The sequence below is a fragment of the Malus sylvestris genome, chromosome 15, assembly GCF_916048215.2.
Source record: "Malus sylvestris chromosome 15, drMalSylv7.2, whole genome shotgun sequence".
In the NCBI taxonomy this organism is placed as follows: Eukaryota; Viridiplantae; Streptophyta; class Magnoliopsida; order Rosales; family Rosaceae; genus Malus; species Malus sylvestris.
Window position 1 is genome coordinate 18,741,878 of NC_062274.1, and position 18,489 is coordinate 18,760,366.

Consider the following 18,489-nt stretch of genomic DNA (forward strand, 5'->3'; position numbering starts at 1 on the left):
ACCGAAATCCTCTACCAAATGATAAATTTTTATGTGTATCCATAACACAGTACCACAAGGCGGCACACTACATGTACAGTATAAGTGGATATGTCCCACTTCTATGTTACAATATGTAATGTATTGCCTTATGTTTCAAGTACATTAAAAAATCTCTCGTATCATATATTTTCTTGTTTATAAACACATGACCACTTGTAAGTGTGGTAGAGATTGTAATGGTAATTGGGCTTCTGGCATACAAGACCGCAAACTACCTCAAGTATGCAGACATGGGCTGAATTGGTGTCCGGCTTCTGGCCCTGAGCAAACTATGTGTGTTACTAGAAAACTTGATGATTGTGTTGGGTGTGGAAATCTTCACCGGATATGCAAAGTTGTTAGATATGCTCAATGAGTTTTGAATTATCAGGTTCAATGGCGATGTGCTTAGATTGAAAAAAAGAAGAAGGGAAACTCACCCTTTTATAGAAAATAAAAATTTCTTTAAAAAGGGTAAATTATACTTTCATAGAAAATATATTGCATACTTTTTTTGAGTTGTCAATGATGAATCTTGGTAGCTAGAAAAAATTGAAAGTTTATCATTTTAAACTAGTCTATTAACATGAGAATTTACTTATTGACAGTTGTGACAATTTTCTTACAGTAATAACAACTAGTTAGCTATTAGATAATTTGTGTTGCGATTGCTATGAATCTCGAGTTCCAACTTAATGAGAAAAAAAAATTTGATTCCTCTTTGACATGTCAACGTTCTACTAGTTGGCTTTATTTTCCATCTCAAAACTCGAGACTCATCTTTGTTCGCATTCGTACTTGTTTCTTTGCTTGGAAAACCGTAATGCCTAGACAAGTAATTTGCATTAAAAAAAGGGATAATATTGGACTTTCATAAAAATAGAGTTATCCCATAAAGTTTGAAATCACAAAACGGATTCTTCAATATTTTCTGCATGGCCTCTCTGTACATTGACGACTAGTTGAAGCTAATTTTTTGGCTTTGTATGAAAGATGGATATCAACTCTTAATCTTCAAAGTTTTTGCATGGATTCTCGTGCTTGAACGACCGTCTAAAACTCATCTTCCTCCCTACCATATTGGTCATATTTCATTTTCTCCAGATCAGTTGCAGAGGTTTAACTTTACAGTATTCGTTAAACTTTTACGTAATCAGATTAAAGTTCAGTCCGCCATATTCATTTTCCTGAAAACTCATGTTCTTACTTTCCATATTAGTTGAATTTTATTTTCTCTAGTTCAATTGCACATGTTTAACTTTATAACAACCGCTTAATTTTTACAATGATCAAACTAAAATCCATCCCGCCATATTTACGCCCTGAAAATAACTCTAAATTATTAAAATTCCATCCACCATATCTTCATCAAAATCTACACAGAAAAAAAAAATTTCCAATAGGTTACTAAAAATCATTGCACCTAAGCACTATGAATCTCTTGATTTGAACAAAAATAAAAATTGAAAAATGTAGGGATTTTCCCTCCTTGTTTTCCATAAAAGAGCGACACTTGGGCCAAAGGTTGCATCTTCCCGCCTATACGTGTTCATCCGTACTCGGTTCAAACGGCAATAAATACACCCAGGTAGAGAGAGAGAGAGAGAGAGAGAGAGAGAGAGAGAGAAAGCATCAGTCATTCAGTCCTCTTCTCTCTCTCCTCTGTTCTGTCCGCATTCTCTGAATTCTAGGGTTTCGCTGGCGATTAGGGGGGAAATGGGTTCCGCCGCGGCAGCTGAGGCAGCGGAAGCAGCGGCGGTCTTGGAGACCAAAGGTGCCAATGGGGCTAAGCCACCGGCTTCTCCTTCCTCGGGTACTTTAATCCCTAATTTACCCCTGTGATTCTTGTTCTTTCGATGCTTTAGATTATATGAGTCTAATGGTTTCTTGATTTTGTGTTAAAATTTTGACTGCAATTTTGTTGTGCCGTGAATTTATGATAATGGGTTGTAATTATAGGGGTTTTAGATTTAGACTGCCCCTTTTGTTAAATTATGCATTTGTGATGTTGTATCATTAACCCCATACGGTTTCTTTTGGTTTCAAAATTTTGACTACTATTTTTCGTGCTGTGAATTTATGAATTTAGGGGTTTTAAGGCTCGTTTGGAATTGCTTTGAAAATGATTGAAAGTAGTTTTGGTGAAAGTGATATTGGGTTCTAAAAGCATTTAAAGTTCTTTTTTGAAGAAGCACTAGATATGTGTTTCTTGAAGGAAGCACTTTACGTGCTTTCCTAGAATTCATTTGGATTTTTATCAAGGATTGATTACAAAACACTTTCACTAAAAGCATTTTTAGTCATTTTAAAAGGGTTTTCAATGATCCCTTAGATTTGAACTGTTATTAAATTATGAATTTCTGTTGTTGGATTTTTGGTCCAACAATAAAAAAAGATGCTGGATTTATTTTTTAACAAGCGATATTGTAGAAGGGGGAAATCGAACTCGAGACCTTGGGTGCAAGGGTTCAAAGATGTTGGATTTTTGGATATTTTTTAAAAGGTTTTTACCACCCCTTTTGTTGGGTTGGGAATTTATGATTATGGGTTATACTTATGGGGTTTTTAGATTTAGGCTGCCTCTTGTTAAATTATGAATTGTGAGGTTGGATTTTTGGCTATGGTAATTTTTCTTAAAAATGTTTTGGACTGCCCCTTTTATTGTATTATGAATTTAGATTATGGTTTTAAGGTTCTGACTGCCATTTTATTGTATAGTGAATTTGTGGTCATGGATTTATGTTTATGGTTTTTCACATTTTCGATGCCGTGTCATCATGTTAAAGAATTATGAACAATGGTTTACATTTATGGGGTTTTTAGTTTACTGTCATCATATTATATCATGAATCTGTAAATATGATTTATGATTATGAATTTTCAATTTTTCACTAACCTTTTACAGTATTATGAGTTCATTATGATGGTTTCAGCCAAAGGCTACATGCTTTCTCATGATTTTGTTTGCTTAAATTTCTGTTTCTGCTTTGGATTTGATCCAGTTTCCAAATCAATTTAGAGGATTAGTACATGGATCCTCCTCCTTCATTGTCTTGCGCATATATGTGTCTAGGTTCCGCCAAATCTTGGCCTGGGTCTTGATTTCACTTTTCAGTTAGCTTGTCATTCTTTTGCCTAATTTCTCTAATTTTACTTTTGTGATAGGAATGACGAAGAAGAAGAAGAAGGGCAAACCAGCTTCCCAAAAGGCAGCACCTACTGGCTCCAAAACTAAGAAGCGAAATTTGCCTCAGAGCACTGAAGAGCCTTCCAAGTCTCGGAAAATGCCCAAGCGGGCTGCTGCATGTACAGACTTTAAAGAGAAGTCTGTTCACATTTCTGAAAAATCTAATCTTATTGAAAGCAAGAAGGATCGAGTAGTTGATCAAGAAACTGATGCTATACTCCTGACTTCTGGCGAGGACCAAGATGCAGCACGCCCAAACAGACGGCTGACTGATTTTATTGTGCATGATGAAAGTGGGTTACCCCAGCCTGTTGAGATGTTGGAAGTTGCTGACATGTTTATATCTGGTACTATATTGCCTCTCAATGAAAGTTCTGACAAGGACAAGGAAAGAGGTGTTAGATGTGAAGGTTTTGGGCGAATAGAATCTTGGAACATCTCTGGTTATGAAGAGGGCTCTCCTGTGATATGGCTCTCAACTGATGTTGCTGATTATGATTGTCGTAAACCTGCCAGCTCCTATAGGAAATACCATGATCAATTCTTTGAGAAAGCGCGCGCTTCCATAGAGGTTTACAAAAAGCTGTCAAAATCCAAATCTGACACTACTCTTGATGAATTACTTGCTGCCATTGCTCGATCAATGAGTGGAACCAAATTCTTTTCCGGTACTGCAGCTATCAAAGAATTTGTTATATCTCAAGGCGAGTTTATCTATGATCAACTGGTAGGTTTGGAGGAAACATCAAAGAAGAATGATCTGCCGTTTACAGAGCTGCCTGTTCTTGCTGCCCTTAGAGATGAGAGCAGAAAGTGTGGAAGTTTTGTGCAATCAAAACCGGCAACTTCAAGTGGAACTCTAAAGATTGGTTCGGAAGTTATAGGCGGAGAGGATGGATTGATTTCAGCCGGTTCATCCATAGTTGAAGCTGAGGAAAATGAGGATGTAAAGTTGGCAAGACTTTTGCAAGAAGAAGAGTACTGGAAGTCAATGAAACAGAAAAAGCGTCAGGGTTCTGCCCCTGGGTCGAGCAAATACTACATCAAAATTAATGAAGATGAGATTGCCAATGATTATCCTCTACCTGCTTATTACAAGAATTCCATTGAAGAAACTGACGAGTTCATAGTTTTTGACAATGACTATGATATCTTAAATGTTGATGACCTTCCTCGAAGCATGCTTCATAATTGGTGTCTGTACAATTCAGACTCAAGATTGATTTCGTTGGAACTTCTTCCAATGAAACCTTGTGCAGACATTGATGTTACCATTTTTGGGTCGGGGGTTATGACTGGAGATGATGGAAGCGGCTTTTTTCTTGATTCTGATGGTTCTTCAAGTGGTCCAGGAGCAAAGGATGCTGATGGAATGCCGATTTACTTGAGTGCAATAAAGGAGTGGATGATTGAATTGGGAGCATCAATGATCTCAATATCAATCCGAACAGATTTGGCCTGGTATAGACTTGGACAGCCATCTAAGCAGTATGCTCTGTGGTATGAACCAATTCTAAAAACAGCAAAGGTTGGTAGAAGCATAATCACTTTGCTGAAAGAGCAAAGTCGAGTAGCACGGCTTTCTTTTGCAGAGGTCATTAAGAGATTGTCAGGGTTTCCAAAGGACCACTGTGCGTACATTTCTTCTGATCCGGCATTTGTTGAGAGATATGTGGTTGTCCATGGACAGATAATACTGCAACTGTTTTCAGAATTTCCTGATGCGCAGATTAAAAAGTGCCCATTTGTGGTTGGACTTACAAAGAAAATGGAGGAGAGACACCATACTAAGTGGTTGGTAAAGAAGAAGAAGGTTGTGGAGAAGAGTGGATCAAACTTGAACCCGAGGGCATCCATGGGACCTGTGGTTTCCAAGAAGAAGGCAATGCGGGCTACAACAACAAGGCTGATCAACAGAATCTGGGGGGAGTACTATTTAAATTACTCTCCAGAAGATTCGAATGAGGAGGAAGCTAATGGTGAAAAGAAAGAGGAGGAAGTTGAAGAAGAGGAGGATAAGGAGGACATAGAAGAGGATGATGATGAAGAGAACGATAATGCAGCAGTAACGGAACAAGCCCAGAAGCCTAGTTCAATTTCAAGACAAACTAAATCATGCTCCAACAACAAGGAGATTCTGTGGGATGGGGAGCCTGTAGGCACAACATGTTCTGGCGAAGCTCTTTATATGCGTGCCAGTCTTCGTGGAGATGAAATTTCTGTTGGTGGTGCAGTCTTGGTAGAACTTGATGGATCAGATGAACTTCCTGCCATTTATTATGTGGAGTATATGTATGAAACAAGAAATGGAAGCAAAATGTTTCATGGGAGATTGATGGAACGAGGATCTCAGACTGTTCTTGGCAACACTGCCAACGAGAGGGAGGTATTTTTGACAAATGAGTGCACGAACTTGGCATTAAAGGTTGTTAAAGAGACATCCGTTGTGGATATCAAATTATTGCCGTGGGGGCATCAGTACAGGAAGGAGAATGAGGAAGCTAGCCAAAAAGACAGAGAAAGGGCAGAAGATAGGAAGAAGAAGGGATTGCCAACTGAATATTACTGTAAAAGCTTGTATTGCCCCGGGGAAGGTGCATTCTTTAGCCTTTCCTGTGATACCATGGGTCTGGGTTCTGGTGCTTGCAACTCTTGCAAAGTGAACGAAGCTGAGGAGGCCAAGGAGATTTTTAAAGTGAATTCACCAAAGACTGGTTTTGTATACAGGGGAGCCGAGTACTCAGTTCATGATTATGTCTATTTAAGTCCCCATTTGTTTTCTACTGAAAGGATGGAAACTGAAACTTTCAAGGCTGGTAGGAATTTGGGTCTGAGAGCTTATGTTGTGTGTCAAGTGCTGGAGATAATTGGTACGAAGGAATCTAAACGACCTGGACCAGAATCTACCCAGGTTAAAGTGAGAAGATTTTTCAGACCAGAGGACATTTCGGTTGAGAAGGCATACTGTTCTGATATTAGAGAGGTCTACTACAGTGAAGAAACACACCTTGTGACTGTTGATGATATAGAAGGAAAATGTGAAGTCAGAAAGAAGAGTGATCTTCCAGTATGCAATGCTCCTGTCACTTTTGAGCATATCTTCTTCTGTGAGTATCTGTATGATCCTTCTAATGGGTCTATCAAGCAGTTGCTGGCGGCCACCAAACTGAGGTACTCAACAGGAGGAGGTGGTGCGGAATCTAGGAAGAGGAAGGGGAAAATCAAAGAAGGAGAAGATGTTTCAGAAGTTGAGAAACAGAGAGTTGATGCTGAGCAGAAACGTCTAGCCACATTAGATATATTTGCCGGGTGTGGTGGCTTGTCTGAAGGGCTGCGTCAGGCTGGCATTTCATTAACCAAGTGGGCAATTGAGTACGAAGAGCCTGCTGGTGATGCTTTCAAACTGAACCATCCCGAGTCACTGGTGTTTATCAATAACTGCAATGTGATCTTAAGGGCTGTAATGGAGAAATGTGGGGATACAGATGATTGCATCTCAACTTCTGAAGCTGCTGAATTGGCTAAAGCACTTGATGAGAAGGTTAAGAATGATCTGCCACTGCCATGGCAAGTGGATTTCATCAATGGAGGACCTCCATGCCAGGGTTTCTCTGGAATGAATAGGTTCAACCAAAGCACTTGGAGTAAAGTTCAGTGTGAAATGATTTTGGCATTCTTGTCCTTTGCTGACTACTTCCGGCCAAAGTATTTCCTCCTGGAGAATGTGAGGAACCTTGTGTCTTTCAACAAAGGACAGACTTTCCGTCTGACTCTGGCTTCCCTTCTTGAGATGGGTTACCAGGTGAGGTTTGGTATTCTGGAAGCTGGAGCTTATGGAGTTTCCCAGTCACGGAAGCGAGCATTCATATGGGCAGCTGCGCCCGATGAGATTCTCCCGGAGTGGCCAGAGCCAATGCATGTCTTTGGTGTACCAGAGTTGAAGATCAATTTGTCAGGGAACTCATATTATGCTGCTGTTCGAAGTACTGCAGGGGGAGCCCCTTTCCGTTCCATAACTGTCAGAGATACAATTGGAGATCTCCCAGCTGTAGGAAATGGAGCTTCTAAGGTCAATCTGGAGTACGAAGGTGACCCCATCTCATGGTTCCAGAAGAAAATGCGAGGGGAGATGGCTGTTCTGACTGATCACATTTCGAAAGAAATGAATGAGCTGAATCTCATTCGCTGCCAGAGGATTCCAAAGCGGCCAGGTGCTGATTGGCAATGCCTTCCAGACGAAAAGGTGAAGCTCTCTACTGGACAGATTGTTGACTTAATCCCGTGGTGCTTGCCCAACACGGCCAAGCGCCACAATCAGTGGAAGGGCCTGTTCGGAAGGCTTGACTGGGAAGGCAACTTCCCAACCTCCATCACAGATCCCCAGCCAATGGGAAAGGTGGGAATGTGCTTCCACCCTGACCAGGACAGAATTCTGACAGTTCGGGAATGCGCTCGGTCTCAAGGATTCAGGGATAGCTACCAGTTTTCGGGCAACATTCTTCACAAGCACAGGCAGATTGGAAATGCAGTTCCTCCTACTTTGGCCTATGCGTTGGGACGAAAACTCAAGGAAGCAGTGGACAGCAAGAACAAGGCAGAGGAGTAGTTCGTGGTCGTGTTTTTCTATGTTGTAGTAATATGTTCCATTTCGTTGCCGAAAAACCACAGTTGTCTTTCATCTTTTTATTTGCTCTGGCTGTTTACTTGGCCTTTGAACTTGTAGATTTCAATTTCAATACACACAGGCAATTTACATAAAGAAAAATTTTATTTGAATTCATATAACCTCTTTTTATACCAATTTTACTCTCTACATTCATATTATTTTTAATTAAATTATTGATATCTTTTTAAACTCAAAGTCACTATCTAAACTAGTATGTAAATTTATTTTTACATCCATTAAAAAAAATAAAAACTCAAAATGAGTATTAATGAATGTTTGGCAACTCATTCAATTTTAAATCTTTTAGCTGAAACAAGAGAGTAGTAAAATGGATGATGTTAATTCATCAATGCAGAGGTTCAGTATTATACTCTGACACAAAATCATCTTCAGAATAATCAAGTGCCGTTTGTGAAAGTTTAGAAATTACAGTGATTACTGGTGCTATAAACTCTTGAAATCAAAATTATTTATTATTCTAACGCTTATTACTGCTTATCTACATACATATAAAAAAAAAAAAAAATACAAACTTTTGTTTTATCTGAAGTCTTATAGTTGAATTCTCAATTGCACATTCAACACTTCGTTCATTAGGTGCATAACATTCAACTACAAAGTAGAAATTTTAAAGTATCCAAAACTTTCAAGTAAGCTATTTCAGATTGGGCCGCGTAGCACGGCAACATCGATTGGCAAGGATCATGTGTGGTGGGTCCCGGGTTGAATCATGACATGTCACGTGTCCACGTGTCCTATGCTGAAACTGTCCCAGGAAGGTAAATTTTCTGTCATTTGTACAAATCTTGAAAGAGAGTGAGTGAGTGAAAGCCAAGTCAAAGCGTCAACAATTTTTTTCACCTAATGGTATCAGATCTCCTAATCAACACCCACGTGTCCACACCAGCATTTATTGTATTTTGTCCTTGAAAAACCGCTTATAATCTTGTCCCGTTGCTCCGCTCTTCCAACGTAAATTGGAAAAACGGCAATTAACGGCTCATTTCTTACGCTTTCCACACACTCTCTCTCTCTCTTTTCTTCTTCTTCCTCCTTGGCCTCTCTCGTCGTCGGTTATTTCAAAGCAGGTAGAGCAATTTGGCTTCTCAGCCGTGGGATTTATTTTTGTTGGTCTGAGATTCTGAGGACAGCACAGATCATCATCCATGTTTGTCAGAAAGCTTGTGGAGAAGGCTTCCAAGAAGGTAAGTGATCATCTTCTTCCCTCTCTTCGTTTTTTAATACATGCGACACTGGAGAGAGAGGGAGATTTGAACGCGGAATTTTAAACTTAGATCTCAACGTTTTTAACCAACTGAGTTACAATCAGCTTGTAAACGTTTTTTTTTTAGTACGTGATGATTTTGATCCATTCTTCTCATCCTCCCTCTTCTTGTTCTTGTTTTTGTCAAAAAGGAGAAATAGGGTATTGGATTACAATTTTGATTAAGATAATAGATTGTCTGGCAAATAAAGTTGTTTGTTATCATATATGTTGCATCTTTTGCCGTTGGATGCACGTTGCTTCCCAATTTTTAATAATAATTTTTGAACTTTGGTAGTAGTTGAGAGTTTAGATTGTTTCAAAATTGTCAGTTGATGTGTGAGTGTGTTTGTTAGTAAAAAAATGAGGTAAAAAACATTGAACAAATAGTACACTTCCATATTTAGAGGAAAGTTTTCTATGGCTACATATATGCACAAATGGGATGAAATTTATTTTAGAATTTTCATGATTAATTCGCAATTAAGTGATTGGATTTGTTTTAATTTCCCATTCGCTTGATATAGACCAATTTTTAAAATCAAATTTGTGTCATCAATAGAAAATAAGTACGTTAAATAGTATTTAAGTAATAATTCAATTCTTAACAACCACGTTATATAATTTACAAAATTTAATATAAACAGTTATTCAGTCTCTCTAGCATTACCTGATAGAAAAAGACCAACTGACAGATGGAGTGTGACATATAAAGGTATAGGTGTCGGTTTAGTGGATGAGAGACGTTACTAAAATTAGTATACTGTAATGCGTTGCTTTACCCATTTAATGAGTCAATATTTTGGGAAAAAAAAAACGTTTTTAATAGGTGGGGCCTTGTGGAGAGGTGGCCGGTTGGATAAGAAACAAGCCAATATGCTTTCATTTTCATACTTTTCATAACAAGAATATGTAGATAATACTTTAATTAATTGAAAATAGTCCATAGTTTTAACTTTAATGTCGTTTTGGGCATTGTCTTATCCAATTTGGCATTCAATTAGACAAAAGCTATTCGTGTGCTTTTAGGTCACGAGAAAATCTTCAATACGAGCATCCTGACTATGTGCATGGTTCGTATGCACATACATAAAAGCACTTGTTTCACTATAATCTTTCACACACGCAATTTTCATTATTTCTGTTTGTTACAGTGCGTCACAGCCTCACCGAATACTTTTTGCTAAATATAAATAACACTTGTGAAATTGTAAGCATCAGTAAGTTTCGTTTGAACTTGTTTTATAAAAAAAATCATGATAGTATTCCTATATCCTATTGAGTTTACTTGTCTTGATATCCTTCCTCTTTTCCTTTTGACTCCTCCTCCTTCTTACAAGGGGAATGAGACCTTATTAGAAACCTCACCTTTTCAGTTGGTTACAACACTAACTTAGGTCTCAAGTATTTGGCTCCCTTTTTAACTTTTATTAAAGGCGTTCAAAATCCCCACCCTAATGTAAATAGCTGCCACGTACCCACCATAAAAAAAAATTCTTATCCTTAATAGATCAATGACATAGGTCATATCGTACTAAATCACCGTCGTAATTTGAGTGATAGAGTATTTATCTCAATTCATAAGACAAGAATTCATTTCCCTTCTCAGAATAAAGAAATTACTGCTACCCAAATAAATCTTATATTCTAATGTGTGTCATCTTTCGATATTTCTCATGTAATTAACAAGTAACAATAGCCACTTAGTACTACGGTCTAATAATATTCTTCTTTACTGGGAAGCGAGATGTCTTAGATTCGATTTTCGCTAAAGACGAATTTGAACCACATTATTGCTAGCATATTATGAGGTTAAGTCCATCCCTTCCACTTAGTGTAGATATAACAATATATCAAATTTCTTTGCTACATATTTTATTAATTTGTCGTTATGCATGTTTTTTAATGGATATATATATAGAATAGTCAACTTATAGCAAATAAAAAAAAGGAAAAGATTAATAATTTTGGTAAATAGTAAGGAGTAAAGATCTAAAACACGTCCATGTGATGGGCGGTGGATCAAATATTTATTTATCTACAAAAGAGATTTTGTGGGCCCAAATTTATATCAAAGTGAGAAAATGGGCCGGGATGTGTGTGCCCATTACGAGCCCACGAGCAAACTGGTCCAATTACTCTCCTCTTCCATCCACTGCCCAACGAGTTTCTACCGTCCGATTTGTCGACCCATATCATGCTCAAAGAGAGGGAGAAACTCAATGACACACTATTCAAATTTACCTTTTTTGGGTAAAACAACGGGGCTAAACGCCCAACAAAGAAAAACTAAAGCAAAACATCAAGAGGTTTAGAGATTCCAGCAACGTCCGACACTAGGAAATGTCGATATTCAAACTAACTTTATTACTCACGTAATGTATCTGGTAAACTCTTTATCTACTCGTACTTGTGGGTTAGGTCAATTTCATCAGTGCAGTTTACTTGCCTCCTTGCATTTGAATTTGAATGTATTTTTTGTAAAAGGAGGCAAGTAAACTGCAATAAAGGGACCCTTTTGAAATACAATAGATGTGATTTTCTAGTGGAAAAACACTCTTTTTAGACTTAAAGTAGTTTTTTAGGGAGGGAGAAGGTTGAACAAATACCTTAAATATATGAGCGAAGATTCTAAACCGTTTGAGCTACAAGTCACTTGGTATAGACTAAAACTTTGTCCTTTTTGTTGGTTTCGAGAGTTTATGTTGTTGCTTTTGTGGCAATGAACAGTTGATGACAGTATTAAATTAAAAATCAGATTTATCTATTTGTCTCTAGAGGCAGTTTAAGAGTTAACATTACTTATTTGTTATCTATTTTGTAGCCTGGAGGAAATTCTGATAGTGTTAAAGGCAGTGATATCGATCCACGTGTAGTATTCCATCATGGAATACCATCAGGCTGTAACTTGTTGGCTTATGACTCCATCCAAAAATTACTTGCAACTTCAACCAAGTGAGTCCATTTCTTCTACCAAAATTAGTATTACCGGCTTTCAGAAATTCTCTCTGCAAGATGCCGTTCTTTAATACAGATTGGACGTGGCATTGATATTGTCAATAATCATCGACACATTATCATTAGCTAGACTGTATTGCTGTTCATGTTTTGTCCAAATATTAGTCTTCGTTTTGATTACGATAATTTCTTTGACATTTTCAGGGATGGCAGAATCAAATTGTTTGGCAAAGATAACACTCAAGCTCTACTTGAGTCTGTCAATGCAGTTCCAAGCAAGTTCTTACAGGTGCTGTACAAATATTACGTGTTGCTTTCTTTGATTTCCGACTTTTTTGTTTCGGTTTTCATGTTAATGTAATGCAATTTAGAGCCCTTCTTGTTTGTCTCGAAATGTTTATCAGTTTTTTCTTTCATACGTTGTATTTGTAGTCTGATATTATTGGTGATGTTATTATCCAGTTTATGGAGAACCAAGGAATCCTTATAAATGTAAATATTAGAAACCACATTGAGGCAAGTTTCTGCACTATGCTTTCCTCTGATATATTTTTCATTGTTCGATGAATGAATGATCGAAACTTAGCTTTTAGCTTTGTTTATCTTCCGCATTTAATAGTTATTTTGCAACGTTGTGCCTAGGTTTGGGACATTGAAAAGAACCTGTTTGCTGATGTTCATCCTTTTCAAGAAGATATAACCTCGTTCACTGTTATGCAGCATAGCCCATACATGTAAGTGTGTCATTTTTAATTGTGATAGATCAAGCAGATAGGCAGGTTCATTTGTTTCGAGTAATTTGTGTATTGGACAACTGTGTTTGCAGGTATGTTGGAGATTCTGCTGGTAATGTTACGGTTTTGAAGCTTGAGCAAGAACATATAGTCCAAATGAAATACACTATACCCTACTCAGTTTCTCATGGTCAGATGAAGTCCTTCCCTATTCCATTTTTTATGCTCAGTAGTCACATACATAGATTTTATCGTCTTTGTTTCGTTCTGAAATTTGGGTATGCAAGCATTTTCTTTCCTGTCCTAACTTGCTGAGTCATATCATCAGGGAATAATCCAACTGAAGTTGCTGGTGATACTGCTGTGATGCATATACTGCCTCAACCAACAGCTGAAAGTAAGAGGTAGCCTCACCAAACCTTGCTCCTCTCTCTCTCTCTCTTTAAGCGGTATCGAAACACTTGGTTATACTTTAATTCTTGAGTCATGTGTATCAATGCAGGGTTCTGATAATTTTTAGAGATGGCATAATATCATTATGGGACATTCGAGAAAGCAAATCTGTATACACAGTGGGAGGAAATCCATTGCAATCACTTCATCAGGAAGGGAAAAAGGTGACCTCTGCATGCTGGGCATGTCCCTTTGGGAGTAAAGTTGTTGTTGGCTACAATAATGGAGAGATTTGCATCTGGAGTATTCCAAGAACTGAATTTCCTTCAGAGTCTAGCACGCAAAGTGCTCCAATATCCAAACTCAATCTTGGATATAAGTTGGACAAAGTGCCTATAGCATCACTGATATGGGCTTATGCCGATGGGAAGGCAAATCGGTTATATGTTATGGGCGCGTCTGACACTGCATCTTCAAACTTGTTGCAGGTACTTGGACTTTAAATCATTAGTAACATGTGCATAACTGAGTGAGGTGAAAATTTGACTTTTTTGTTTTGTTTTGTTTTGATGAGGCAGGTAATTCTGTTGAATGAGTATACCGAAGGTCGAACTATCAAATTAGGGCTTCAACCGCCGGAGCCTTGTGTTGACATGGGGATCATTTCAAGCTTTAGTGAGCAAAGCAAACATAGGCAAGACTGTTTTCTTTTGCTTGGTAACTCAGGACATCTTTATGCCTATGATGATCGTTCCATCGAGAAGTATCTTGTACAAAGCCAATCTAAGTCTTCGCCTTCGTTACCAAGGGATATCATGGTGAAGATACCATTTGTTGACTCAAAGATTACCATAGCAAAATTCATCACACAAAATACCCACATGCTAAGTTCTGCAGATGAGGTAATAGGACCGTTTAAGATTATGTACCGAAACACTCTTTTATTTAGCAGATTATCATTAGTCTGGAAAGTCTGTAATGTGGTACTTTGATTTCTTTGGTTGCATAGGACTACCTTCTGCTGGCGAAAGGCTTTCCATCTCTCCTTTCTTTCGAGACAAAACTGAAAGATGGGACTCAGTTAAATGCATCCCGTTTTACTGGATTTTCAAAAGTTAAAAATTTGTACATAACTGGACACAGTGATGGAGCCATAAATTTTTGGGATTTGTCATGTCCACTTTTAGTACCAATTATATCATTAAAGCAACAGGTAACAACATTCCATCTGTTATTGCTCATATTAATACATTATGCTTACAAATTGTGTAGTATTCGATATCTTTGGACTACTGTGCTTACTTGCTCTCCTGTGACCAATCCCATTAAACAAAATGCAGAGTGAGGATGATCTTTCTTTAAGCGGTATACCACTCACAGCTTTGTTTTTCGATTTGAACTCCCGGCTTCTTGTTTCTGGAGATCAGAGTGGAACAGTAAGTACCATCTTCGATTCATTTGGTGAATTATGATCAATCAATTTAACCACTTTCAGAAAAAAATTTGGAGTATATTTTATATATATATATATAAGTGATTTTCAGGTTCGAATCTTTAGACTCAAGCCAGAACCATATGCCAACGTGAGCAGTTTCCTGTCTCTTCAAGGTATGATTAAGAAACGGCCTTATGAATGTCACATTTTTACTGCAAATGAAGTACATTACAAATGTCCTTATGAATTTCACATACTTCTGGGCAGGAAGTACAAAGAAAGGAAACGATCACATCATCCAAAGTGTGAAACTTTTCAAGGTTAATGGTTCTGTAGTTTCTGTGAACATAAACCACAGCACAGGACATCTTGCTGTCGGGTCTAGTAAAGGATATGTAAGCTTGCTATCCTATAACTACTTTTATAACTAATTTTCCGTTCTTCTCCTCCTTCCCAGCATATGCTTATTATCAGGTTTCGTAGAGCTGGTATGTAATTCTGATCCATGTGAGTTTGTTTTCCTCACAGGTTTCGGTTATTGATATAGAAGGGCCAACTCTGTTATATCAAAAGCACATTGCAAGTGAAATATCCACCGGCATTGTCTCCCTGCATTTCCAAACCTGCAGTTTTCATGGTTTTGACAAGAACATCTTAGCGGTTGCAACAGAGGACTCATCCGTTTTGGCTCTTGATAGTGATAATGGAAACACATTGAGCACCAGTTTGGTTCATCCAAAGAAACCCACCAGAGCACTTTTCATGCAACTCTTGGGTAAGTTCTACACACTTTTAAGGGTGAAAGTATGCGATTTTCAAGTCCCAAAACATTGAAAAGTTGCACAACGAGTAAATTTTTTGTGATTGTTACACAGATGCGCATGATACACTGGTAAACAGATCGAATATATTGAACGGTCTTGATTTGATCAAAGGGAGTAGTACAGTTGACGACACCACACAAAAGCAGTTTCTGCTACTGCTGTGTTCTGAGAAGGCTGCATATATGTACTCCTTCACACATATCATGCAGGTAACTAGTAGTTTAGTTTATGCAGGCACTGTGAATTGTAGAACAGTTTTATCTGATTCTTTCATTTTCGACTTTCTTTCTTTTATCTCAGGGAGTTAAGAAGGTAATCTACAAGAAGAAGTTCCAGTCATCTTGCTGCTGGGCATCAACATTTCAAAACTCCAATGATTTAGGCCTTATTCTCCTTTTTACAAGTGGAAAAATTGAAATAAGGTAGTGATTTTCGTAGTCTATTTTTTCGATTTTTTTTTTCAACAGTAGATTATGACCCTACAAACCTTCTTGTGAAATGTTAGGTCCTTGCCAGATTTATCCTTCATAAAGGAGACTTCAATAAGAGGCTTCACATACTCCACTCCGAAACCAAATTCATTTTCTGACAGTTCGATATGTTCTTTGTGCGAAGGAGAACTTGTTATGGTATAAAAGCGTAATCTAACCTTTTTAGTATCAGTTTCTTGAGAGACAATTCAGAGATATATTCTTCATTTGCTCCACTTTATCCTTGCGCAGGTGAACGGTGATCAGGAAATATTTCTCTTCGCTCTTTCGCTCCACAACAACAGCTTCAGGTATATATATATCATATACACATCCTTGAAAGATTCTTATACTTGATTGAATAATTCTTACTAAAATGTGAGTTATTCTAGGCTGTTAGACTTTTTCAACTTGACTTACCAGAAAGATTTGATAGTTTCACAAGAAGAGCTTGTCGCTGGATGTGCCACTCCAAAGGAGAAGAAAAAGGTATACAGGGAAAAGAAACCATACCAATTCTGCCTGCTGTGTTTTGGAATGAAATGTTTCATAAACTTTGTTTTCTTGGCAGGGTATATTTAGCTCAGTCATTAAAGATATCGTGGGAAGCAAACCGAAGAATGTACCTGAGATAGAAACTGCAGATACTAGAGAAAGTATCGAAGAACTTTCGGCTATCTTTTCAACTGCTAACTTTCGAGTTGACGCTGAGAATACAAATCACCAGGCTGTGGATGATGATGATCTTCAGCTAGACCTAGGTATGCATATGACTGACATCATACAATATTCTAAGTGAATGATTATCTGTACTTAAATTCAAGAAAGTTTAGCATTTCAATCCGAATGGATATTGGGAAAAGTCATTTAATGAATTTTAATTTTTCCTTAAAGATGACATTGACATCGACATGGACATGGATATTCCTGGAGAAAAACCGAAAGAGCAGAGTATGTTGGCAGCTCTGAACAAGGAGAAGTTGACAAGCAAATTTATGGCCTTTAAAGGTCAGTCCAACCTAGATGACATGAACTCACTCGATCAGATTTTCATACGCTTTCTTACTTGATAAACCTTTCAATCTACAGGTAAAGTGATGAAACAGATGAAGTCGAAAAATGAGAAGAACTCCGGTAAGCAGGAAGAGCAACAGGATGAGAAGGTTGGTCAAGTTGACGAAATTAAGAAGCGATATGGATTTTCGTCAAGTGTAAGCACACATCCTTTTGCATGCATGTCTCTCGACTAACGAATATTTTGCTTACCACAGTAATTGCACGACGAACTTTTACCCTAACCATGCACATAGCACTGATATTTTTCACCTTGGGCGACGAAACAATCCATTTACGTAGATGTTGTGGGGTTTTACTATTCTGCAGGAATCAAACGTTGCTAAAATAGCACAAAGCAAGCTGCAGGAGAATACGAGAAAGTTGCAGGGCATTAACCTAAGAGCTACAGATATGCAAGACACAGCTCAATCATTCTCATCCTTGGCGAAAGAAGTGTTGCGAACCGAACAGGATAGGCGAAACTCATGACCCCGACTCAGCTCGTCTTTGAAATCGAACTGAAATTATACGTTCTTGTTCATTTGGTTTGTTTTTGGGTTTGAAATCTATCTTGTTTGTTTGATACACAGTTTTCTTTATTTCTTTTGCACATAATGGATGTAAAAAACAAAGAAACTTCTGCATATAGAATCAGGATATTTGAGTTGCATGGATGAAATTATTCTCTCAGTCTAGCAGCTTTTTGCGCTCTTCTTTTTTTCTTGGGGATTAAGCAGCTAACAGAAAGCCTGAAGATGCGATTTTGTATATTTGAAAAAGCATAAAAATGATGGGATACACATGCAAACATAACCAGTTATAAAATTTCAATAAAAAATAGACATTGAGAGACATTTAACTGGCATTAAGTTGCATATAAACCACAGGTTGTGACCCTTTATTCATGTCTTACTGTCCTCGAGTTTAATTTTTTATTATAAGTTTGTGAAATAAGATCATGCTGAAATTCAAAAGGAAGAATGCACTATTGATTTTTACTTCACAGTTCGTATGTCTAATTAACTCATTAAAAACGCAAAAATAAAAATTTGCACACATATCAAACTGTGAGTGCAGACCTCAATCTACTTCAAGTTGAACTGAGCCGGGCTTTCTTGGAGAAGAAGTTTCTCTTTGCTCATGATGATGTTTGGATCAAAATTAGGACCAGTGGGGTTCCTTAACACGTCCGTTTCAATCTGGATGCATGGCAGTGAGATCATCGTCACAACGCGCAACAACAATACCGCAGCAATGATTGGTACATCGCTCCTTACCATCTAGAGGGAATATCTGACGCAGATTGCTGGTTGTTATTTTCCAGGCATGCGTTTACAAGTTCAGGCATCAACAATGCTCGTCTGCGCGCATTCTGAACATCTTCGGGATGTTAAAAGAAAAATTGTTAGCAAGTGTGACGGTCTTCCTCTTGCGGCCAAGTCACTTGGGGGTCTCCTACGGCGTTAACCAAATGTGAAGAA

General features: G+C 37.9%; 2 protein-coding genes across 6 annotated transcripts; both read left to right on the forward strand.

The window, feature by feature from the left end:
* The first annotated feature begins 1,444 nt into the window (after window positions 1-1,444).
* LOC126604995 (DNA (cytosine-5)-methyltransferase 1-like) lies at window positions 1,445-7,993 on the forward strand. 3 transcript variants are annotated; one of them, XM_050272345.1, is made up of 2 exons: window positions 1,445-1,834; window positions 3,187-7,993. In XM_050272345.1, the coding sequence occupies exons 1-2, from the start codon at window positions 1,738-1,740 to the stop codon at window positions 7,812-7,814; spliced, it is 4,725 nt and encodes a 1,574-aa protein (XP_050128302.1). In that variant the 5' UTR covers window positions 1,445-1,737; the 3' UTR covers window positions 7,815-7,993. The 3 variants fall into 3 exon arrangements, with proteins under 3 accessions (XP_050128302.1, XP_050128304.1, XP_050128303.1); XM_050272347.1 differs by lacking the exon at window positions 1,445-1,834 and adding an exon at window positions 2,625-2,644; XM_050272346.1 differs by lacking the exon at window positions 1,445-1,834 and adding an exon at window positions 2,923-3,094.
* Window positions 7,994-8,840: 847 nt separating this feature from the next.
* LOC126604996 (uncharacterized) lies at window positions 8,841-17,687 on the forward strand. 3 transcript variants are annotated; one of them, XM_050272348.1, is made up of 23 exons: window positions 8,842-9,079; window positions 11,963-12,093; window positions 12,301-12,385; window positions 12,559-12,612; window positions 12,739-12,830; window positions 12,923-13,020; window positions 13,159-13,234; window positions 13,333-13,711; window positions 13,802-14,125; window positions 14,233-14,436; window positions 14,564-14,659; window positions 14,768-14,831; window positions 14,926-15,053; window positions 15,187-15,433; window positions 15,534-15,691; window positions 15,783-15,904; window positions 15,988-16,111; window positions 16,205-16,263; window positions 16,345-16,441; window positions 16,524-16,713; window positions 16,847-16,960; window positions 17,042-17,163; window positions 17,336-17,687. In XM_050272348.1, exons 1-23 carry the CDS (start codon window positions 9,041-9,043, stop codon window positions 17,495-17,497), a joined length of 3,165 nt encoding a protein of 1,054 aa, XP_050128305.1. In that variant the 5' UTR covers window positions 8,842-9,040; the 3' UTR covers window positions 17,498-17,687. The 3 variants fall into 3 exon arrangements, with proteins under 3 accessions (XP_050128307.1, XP_050128305.1, XP_050128306.1); XM_050272349.1 differs by lacking the exon at window positions 12,559-12,612; XM_050272350.1 differs by lacking the exons at window positions 16,847-16,960; window positions 17,042-17,163; window positions 17,336-17,687 and having other exon boundaries at window positions 8,841-9,079; window positions 16,389-16,441; window positions 16,524-16,673.
* Window positions 17,688-18,489: the final 802 nt, after the last annotated feature.